Source organism: Siphateles boraxobius, unplaced genomic scaffold, assembly GCF_051911475.1.
Source record: "Siphateles boraxobius isolate OS27281-9 unplaced genomic scaffold, OSU_SipBor_1 8, whole genome shotgun sequence".
In the NCBI taxonomy this organism is placed as follows: Eukaryota; Metazoa; Chordata; class Actinopteri; order Cypriniformes; family Leuciscidae; genus Siphateles; species Siphateles boraxobius.
Genome location: NW_027509208.1, coordinates 38,615,420 through 38,625,000, shown reverse-complemented (window position 1 = coordinate 38,625,000; position 9,581 = coordinate 38,615,420). Strand labels below are relative to the sequence as shown.

General features: G+C 35.7%; 1 protein-coding gene across 1 annotated transcript in view; it reads right to left on the bottom strand.

Moving 5' to 3' along the window:
* Nucleotides 1-8,792, bottom strand: part of batf (basic leucine zipper transcription factor, ATF-like) — a 10,080-nt gene extending 1,288 nt beyond the window's left edge. The window contains exons 1-3 of the mRNA XM_077219787.1: nt 8,368-8,792; nt 6,056-6,160; nt 1-625 (exon numbers count right to left, since the gene is read on the bottom strand). The exon at nt 1-625 is cut by the window's left edge and continues 1,288 nt beyond it. Of these exons, the coding sequence (XP_077075902.1) occupies nt 422-625; nt 6,056-6,160; nt 8,368-8,433 (375 nt within the window). The 5' untranslated portion in view covers nt 8,434-8,792 and the 3' untranslated portion in view covers nt 1-421. The remainder of the gene's footprint in view (nt 626-6,055; nt 6,161-8,367) is intronic.
* Nucleotides 8,793-9,581: the final 789 nt, after the last annotated feature.

The window sequence follows — 9,581 nt, the reverse complement described above, 5'->3', positions numbered from 1 at the left end:
CTTAGAATAAAGTCCAGTCATTTCTTTAACATTTCACAGAAATAGAATAAAATAAACGATTGTATGAATCAGTAGACTGGCTTCTAATGAATCTAATCTAAATTGAAAACATTCATCGTGTCATTGTCTTTACTTTTGCAAGAACACCCTACGTTTAACACATTTGCATTTTACAGACATGAGGTTTTGTTCTGGGATTTAACTTTAGACCAAAAAAAAATTATATTAAGATATCATTGTCACAGAAATCGTTTCATCTGGAGGCGTTTGTTTTATTTCTATGATACTCATGATGACTTTAAGATCATTTCAATGCCCGCTGATGACTATGTACCGTACGTGGTTAATGATGACCCAACCAAAGTTCATTGCCTGTCGCCCACAGGCGGGTTGCGTGCGCAGTTCTAGCGGCCTCTGGCGGTCAGAGCGGGTAGTGTGGCACGCTGATATGCTGGTGGAACGCGCCGTGATGCGCGCCGTACAGCAGCTCGGATGACGCGCCGCTCAGGCCCGTGCACAGCGGCTCATGGTTACTCAAGACCGTGGACAGATATTTGGCCTCTTCTGTGAGTCTCTTCACTTCTTTCCTGAGCGCTGCGTTTTCCTTCTCCAAATTTTCACTCTCCTACAGCACAAACAGAAAACAAAATATATTGATACAAGCTCCAGAGGTCATTTTCTGAAGAATATTTTAAGCAAGTTTTCATTCAACAGGACATGAATTTTGTCAAGAAATTCTGTCCTCTAGAGGTCCTCAAAATTACAAACACCGCAGAATTAGCACACACTATCCTATTAATCATGGATAACATTCATTTCTGACACATTTATGAGCTTTTCATAATACTGGGTTAGTAACTAATCCTGGGTATTGAGTATTCAAGATTTCACGCTGTACATTCACGGTAAAGGGATAACGTTAGTTCACCCAAAAATGAAAATTTTGTTACCATTTACTCACCGTTGTGTTGTTTCAAACCTGTATGAGTTTATTTCTTCTGTTGAACACAAAAGATGATATTTTAAAGAATAGTAGTAAGTAACCAGACAGTTGACAACACCCATTGACTTCTGACCCAACTTTTTGGTTACCGACATTCTCCAAAATATCTTCATTTTTGTTCAACAGAAGGAGTAAACTCGTACAGGTTAGGAACAACTTTGAGGGTGAGAAAATTATGACAAAATGTTCATTTTGGGGTGAACTATCCCTTTAATGAAGTAAGAACTGTTTGCTTTATGGATGGTTATCTGTTGCTAAACAACTCACTGTGGGTGTTTGATGCTACAGTTTAGGGTCAACAGGGAACCTTGTTAAATGATGTTAACCTAAGGTTCAGCGTATAATGTAAAATATTTATAAAATGCTCAGAAGTCAAGTCATTTTTGTTTGTATTGGAGTTTTCACATTGCTTCAAAACAGCCCTAAGGAAAACTCTCCTACAGATGAGGAAGAATCCAAAACTCAACTGCATTGTCCTCTGACAGGCACTTATCTACAAATGTCCACAGGTAAAATTTTAACTAGATACATATCTAAGAATAGAGGGCTAGAAATAGATGAGAGCGTGCATATGTTTATTGGCCATTATTTTTAGGTGGTTTAGGGGGTCATGAAGGTTCCCGCTCAGCGTCGTCACCGGCCTGTGATCTGCAGCTCGACTATCCGCTCCGATGCCTTCCAGTCACTAGGGTAAAACCCCTCTGACAAGCGTCATTCAACTTTATCTGCCCACGGCCTATAGCGACACCTTACCAGAAATGACAACTGAACACTCCCCTTGACGGCCCACGTTTCTCAGGCAGGCCTCAATAAAAAACACACCATGAGAAGACACTACAGGAAACGTGTCATACGGAGGGAAATTTCAGCTTCCTGTTTATCAAGCATAGCCGTGAAGAGTGAAACCACATACTACACTGAACACAGAAGAGTGAGTCTCCCCTTACACAGAACTGAGTTGATGACTTTCCTCTGTGACACATTCAACTGAATATTTTATTATTTCATATCTTAAGATTACTATAATTAATAATAGATTAGTTTCAATTAATCTGTAATATCAACATGATGCTTCTCTGGATACTAAAACTGCATGCTTCTCATTTTAAAAACTGAAATTGCAAGAAAACCAGATTTACTACTATTGGGTATTTGAAACTATTGGGTCTTTCTCTGCTTTTGATGATAAAACACGATGCACACCAGTGTTGTTGTTACTATTAAAAATACTTTTCGTTAATTGAAGTAAAGCTGAGATAAAATCAAATAAATGAAAAACCTAAATAAATAAGAAATTAAAATTAGAAATGTTGCCTTGGCAATTAACATTGAAATAAATAAGTTTAAGTACTAAAATGACTAAAACTAAGTCTGAAAATAAACTAATGCTAAAGAGATAATAATAATATAATTTCAGAAATTAAACAAAAAATGTATGAAAACTAAAAATATAAAAATAAAGGATCATTTAAAATAATACTAAAATAACCTAGATGCACACATTGCATACACAATTTTCATGCAGTTTTGCTTCAGCCATGACCTTTACTCAATAAAAGTTTGAGGCGTTTACACATCAGGATATTAAGCATTATTGGTATAAACTCTTAAGTATTCATATCTGCTGATGTGTGACCTATATGTGCATTTCTCAAAAGCTGTGAAACCTCAAAATCGAAATGATATGCGGTTCCTGTTAAGTGGTATGTTCCTGTCGGGACAGCGTCTCCCACTTTGCGTGTAACCGGTTGAGTTCAGGGGAACTCACATGAGGTCTGTGTGTTTGTGTGTGTGTGTGTATGTGTGTGTGCGTGTGTGCTATCAGATAACTGTTACTGAGAATTACAGCGGGGGCTGTCGGGACTGACAGCAGGTCAACTAGCTAATCAAACCAATCTCTTGCTGAGAAAAAACAGCTACTAAGTTCACTTTGATATCTGCATTTATTCTGTGAATCAGACCAGATCTCATTCTCAAGCAGAATCCCTTCAGTAGATTCACACCAATCACTAGTGTATAGAAGCTTATTTAAAGGTATAGTTCACTCAAAAATAAAAATACTGGTTCATGTTGTTCCATATATTTGATAAATTTATAAATAAAAGTTTGACTGAGGGATGGATGTGTGCCACTGAGTTGTGGTAGAGCAGCCCTTGTTAGAGAAACCTGGTCTTATTATATAACCCCCTTCTATCCTTTAACATTTTCGTCCTATTTCTAAACTTCCTTTCATGGCAAAATTCCTAGACAATGTTGTATTTTGACCATGGAAACTGTTGGGCTTGTCTTAGACCTGAGTGTGGCGTTCGACACGCTGGATTGTGTCCTTTTGTTAGAGCGCCTTGAGTGGTGTGGCGGGGTAAAAGGATTAGCCTTATGTTGGTTCTGTTTAGGGATGCAAAAAATTGTAGTTTAAAAAATGGCAGATAAAAAAAAGGGCCGTTAACGATAATGCTTTAGATTTGAAAGTCGATAACCGATATATTGGCCAATAAATCCAAATCCAAATTTTTATATAAATTTTAAGAGCCTCATTACAAAAACAAGTTTCACCATTAAAAGTCATGTCCCAAGCACACAATTATAAATTTTTCTTTTATATTTATGATTGTATTATAATTGTAATGTAGCCTTATGACAGATTTGCGCTGTACATGTTGCACTTAACTGTATTTACCTTTTTTGAAGTTATTCTGATCATATTTCAAGCAATTCAAAACCATCATGGCAAACAGTGTGTATTTGAAGCGTCTCAGATGAAGGAATAATCCATTATTTATCGGCCAAATGTTCTCATCAGGCCGATACCAATATGATGGCCGATATATCGTGTATCCCTAGTTCTGTTCTTAACTGGAGGGTAGGACATTTGCGGTAAAGATTGGGAATCATTATTCTTCTGCTGCTCCTGTAACTTATGGGGTACCTCAGGGCTTTATTTTAGGGCTGATACTTTTTGTCCTTTACATGATTCTGCTGGACTCTATGTTTAAAAATATGGCATTTCATATCATAGTTATGCAGATGATACGGAGTTGTATCTTCCCTTTAAAGCAGGAAGTAATGTGTGTGCTGGATTGTCTTGAGGAGGTCAAAAAGTATGTTGTGTTTGCCAGTAAAGAGTATAGGGCAGTTTTCAACCGGTTTAAAAAGTCATGCCACTAACTTAGGCGTAGTATTTGTATGCTTTTATAGCTTTAAAAATGCTTTAAAAATAAATAAATCAATTATTGATTGATCATCTCCTTTGAGCCATACCTATCATATCATTTCTCTAACATTTTCATCTGCTGATTTTCAAACTTAGCGTACCATGTTTGATGTCTCACAGTTCCCATAAATAAACGTGACGCAAAATTTGAATGTGCGGAAACGTGAATGAAAATATATTGTTTTGTGTTCCAGACAGTCAGGTGTGGAACGACATGAGCGTGAGTAAATGATGACAGAGCTTTCGTTTTTGGATTGATCATAGAGTTTGGAGGATCTATTCTTGTAGTTGATGTATTGATGTAAAGACGAGCATAACTGCACTGGGTCTGTTCTTTTGAGTCCTTAGGACACCATGTGCAGCTATCGAAGGAGAGAAAGGACATGAGTAATACCAGAGAGAAACACCCATATAACACAGTCACACAGATGCTGAATGAAAGTGGTAGAGGGTTTTGGATTTGAGTAAGAGCCAAATGCAATCCAAACGGTTTGATGACTGTTAGACAGGCGTGTGCTTGGGTTAAGAGCAAAGTCATTGAATGCACGGATGCAAATTATCACAGTTCTGTTAGCAGACCTAGAATAAGTCATGCAGATTTGAGGATTGTTGTTGTTTTCTTGATAAATTACAGAGAATTTACTAGGTGCCGCTAGCTGAGCGGTTCACCCACGCTATGTAATTAATGCCAGAATCTGAAGCAAACAAGACCAGAGCCACAACAAGTGTGAAGCACGACAGAAGCCATGACGCATCACCACATGGTCAGTAAAGCTTCATGTAAATACAGAGTCGATCAGCATCACGCCTGTAACACAGCTGGACGCAATGATGCTGGATGCTCTTCTCTTCTTGGATTTGTAATCGTTTTATTTTCGGTTTTCGTGAAATGTTTGTTTGGTTGTTTTTACTAAAAATCTATTTTTTTTCTTCCTAAACCTTTTTAGGGTCTGTCTGCCCAGCTAAAGCCCTAGCCACACTAGACTTTGAGCATGCGAAATGCCAACGGACACTGCAACTGTTGCATAATGACGTCACATCATGCGACACAGTGGCATATCATTCTTCAACTGGCCTCACATCTTTACGTGATACGCATTCGCAGGTCAGAGTTCAACATACTTTAACTTTGGAACGCAGCAAAATGCAAAACTTCTTTGCTTGTGCTTGCATTTCCTGCATTTGTATTCATATGAATGGAAGTCAATGGAACGAACAGTGTAGTGTTACCGGTGGTCGCCCCTGAACAGTTCTCATAACTTCATAACGTTCTGGCAAGGTTCTATCAAAGTTATGAACACACATTCTTCCAGTAATGTCAGTAGAATGTTAGTTCAAAGTTATCTGGTCTTTAATAATGGTCTCAAAACGTCAGCACGTAAACATTATCTATCAATATCGCTCATGGAATGAGCAAAAATTTTTCAATTTTTTTTGATGAGCATTGATTTTTCAATCAATGCTCATCAAAAAAAAATTTTTTTTCTGCAAAAATTTTAAATGTTACTACTTGTTTCAGAATGTAATTGAAAACATTCAAAAGTAACAATCCCATAATGTTTGCAATATGGAATTTTCACATAACCAAGAAAATAATGAACGTTCAGAAAACATTCATAAATAGGCTAATGTTATCATTACATAATGGGAACGTTAGCAAAACGTTCTTAGAACATGTTTTTGTTAGCATTGTGTATCTTCTGGCTGTTCAGAAGTCACAGTTTGCTGCACGAAACAATGCATTAAATGTCTGTTTTGTTGCAGAGCTGCTTATACGGGTTAATTAGAACGTGTTTGTGTGGAAATGAATGTATCAGGTGTGTATGTTTGAAAGTTCTCACCAGGTGCAGACTGTCGGCTTTCTGCGTCTGTCTCATTCGGCTCTTCTGCGCCGCGATACGGTTCTTTTCTCTCCTCATGACTTTCCTTACGTCATCCGACGATCCCTTAAGATCAGGACACAAGAGTACATTTGTATTTCAGCACAAAAACATGACTTTAAAGTGAATGGCGTTTGCAACACATTTTACTAGATGCTCTCTCAAATCAAGAGTTTTCGTCATGATAGAATGGACCGCCACACATTTCTGAGGAAGCTTTTTGACCAGGAGGAGGCTGAAGGTCCAGAGCTTGTTTACGTATCCCAATGGTAATGTTTTTTAATTTCAAATCGTATTATTATTTGCAACTTTTGCTGTAACTTCTATAATATTAATGTCAAGTGGCATTACATCACTGTGTTGACTATTGGCAAGAATTTAGCCTAAAAACGACTATTGGTTAATATTATTTTCCATGTCTGCACAACCTACTGTAGTTGATGTCAGCCGAAAAGGAAAGTTGTTTCTGGGATATTATATTTGTATGAAACTTTTTGAAGACAAACTTTGAAATGACATGCACCAATTAAATTTGCACAGTAAGAAGACCAAGAACATTTTTCTCCATCAGTGTTATTTTAGTATTATTTATATACTATTATATAATTATTTATTTATACTTTCAAGTAGCTTTTACTTTTATGTTTTCCGCTTTTTTTTTAATTGTAGTAATTTTGTTTTGTGCTTTTGTCATAAAAAAAAAATTCTAAATAGCTTTAATTCATTTTAATTTCAATTTCAGTATTAGTAATTCGCTCTAATTTTGGTCTAAATTGAACGTTTTCATCTAACATTTATATTTTATTTTACTTTAGCTTTATTTCAATTACTGAAAAACATTTTAATGGTTGAAGTTTTAGTTAACAATAACAATAACACTGTTCTCCATTAAACTTTTTTTTTTTTTTTACTTTTAATATCCACCTTCAGGTCTGCACATTTATCACATGTTGTGGTAGACAGGTGACATTTTCAATGATAGAAGGCAAACTTTTCCCACAACCCGTCTGCAATGACGTTCTTTACTGAACCCACAAGAATCAGTGACTTTTTCCATATGACAAATTCACCAGAATAAGAGACCCTCCTCGAGAAAGTGTGTGTGTGTGTGTGTGTGTGTGTGTGTGTGTGTGCGTGCACAATGGCTATGAGTAGCTCATTTCAGGTGACTTTAGGATGGCATTTGCTGTCATCCAGCTGCTTCATGATGAAAGTAGATTTGTCAATGAAGCATTTAGCCGCAGATTACAAAGCTTTAAAGTATTTGCAGTGAATCAACTGGTACTTATTTGTAGTAGATGCTACAAAGGCAGTTCAAAGTGTCCAAACACTTTTTGTGGCCACTGCATTTGCATGCATAAGTCATGTAACCAAAACATGATTTGCACTGTTGCTATGTCTGAATCATGCACTCTCAGTGATAAACATCTATCGTCCTTCGCGGTTGGAGAGGATGTAGTGGCCGTTGAAGTAGATCACCACTGCTCGTATGGCCTCGTGCCATCTTTAACGGCAGTTTCACAATCACTATCATTCTGTCAAACTCTCTCTCACTGCATGAAGCTGTGTGCAACTCAATAGTTCTGGTCGGTTGCACAACACTAAAGCTGATTACCTTTATAAATGTTGACAAAGCATTTCAGGGTTACGGTAGTATGTGTTTGGTCTGAAGGTTAAAATCACCACCGGCCTCATGACTTCCATTGATTCAACACAATCATAATCTTTCATACACGTGTGCAAATCATAGACACATGCTAACACTCTTACTCACAGACAGAATAATGGAAATGCAATTGAAATCTACAGTACAATACGTATTTAGATGTCAGTCAAATCGTATTCAACTTAATATTTAAGCTTTGTACACGTTATATCCCATCTTGTTGGAAGCATGTTGCATCTACATTATTTCTGTATTTATTAAAAATTATTTTATTATTATATTTATGATAAAGTTACATGTTTATATATTTTATTTTATATATATAAATAAACATTGTGTATAATTGTATTTTTGGTTTTTTATATTTTTTATTTTATTTTTTATTTATATATTATAGTTGTGATATAATTAAAAATGTATATTTTATCTACAAAATACATAAAAATAAAATGAATACAATTGTATTATTATTTTATTATACATCCTAATATAACTAATTAAATATTTTTTAATATTTTTTTTTAATAATGTAAATAAAGTAATGTTTTAAATGCATTTCCAGAAGGTTGGTGAAGTGTGTGCATGGTGCTGGTTAAGTCTCTCTTACCTGTCTATTGCCCGGTGAGGGTGATTTGGTGTAGCTGGTGTCGTTATTGTCAGAGCCCTGAGCCATGCCACTTCAGTCCCTGTGAAACCTTTGACCTCCTTCAGAGTCTGTCTTCTGCTGGCGTCTTTCTCTCAGCCTGTTTATCTGTCTGTCTGTCTCAGTCTACGTGAGACTGCATGTGTTCAGAGGAGAGATGTGAACTGATGGCGGTCCACTGACGAATGAGTAGATACGGCAGCGCTCACACTCTTTCTTTCTTGCTCTGCTTCACTCCCTCTCTCTCTCGCCCTGCCTAATTAGCGACGTGTGATGTGGTTGTAGATAGAAAACCTCTACTGCACTAGACTGGAAGTCACATGGTTCCTGGAAACTTTGCATAAAGACTCTTATTCGCAGCAGAGCTGATGAACCTTCACAAACAGGACAGACAGTCGGAGTATCACATCTTCTCCACATGCATGCATGGTTATTGGCCTCAGAAAGTATTAGGAAACTTAACAACACTTGAAAATGAGAAGGGCTTTGCATTAGATATAAGAAAATAAAAATAAAGTGTCATTTACATTAAAGAAAGATTAGCACAAGCATATTTTCCTAGCTCACAAAAAGAGGTTGGTTGGGTTTTAAATGCTAATACAATAGATGAAAATGCTGAAAATAAAAAATATATATTGTGTGACTTTATGTTTATGAAACATTAGTTGAACCGACTTCATACATCCATTAAAAACACCAGCTGATTAAAAATCATTAAGCAAAAATGATGTTTAGTGTCCAAATATTGTTTGGAGCCACTATAAACATTGTGTATAATTGTATTTTATGTTTATATTTTTTATTTATTTATATATTTATTTAATTATTATAGTTGTGATATAATTAAAAAGTTTATATATATTAACATTATATTTTAACTACAAAATACATAAAAATAAAATAAATAATATTTTATTATTATTTTATTATATATCCTGTATGTTTGTATTTCTAATATAACTAATTACATTTTTTTTTTTAATGATAATAAATAATGTAAATAAAGTAGCCACGCTAAAGCCTTTCTTCGCCTTTGTCGCCATTGGCTTTTGGCTTGCTTAGTTGGGGACATTTAATTTTATATTTAACAATACTATTACAACATTATTTTCCTGTTATTTCTGTAAAGCTGCTTTGAAACAATCTGTATTGTAAAAAGCGCTATATAAATAAAGGTG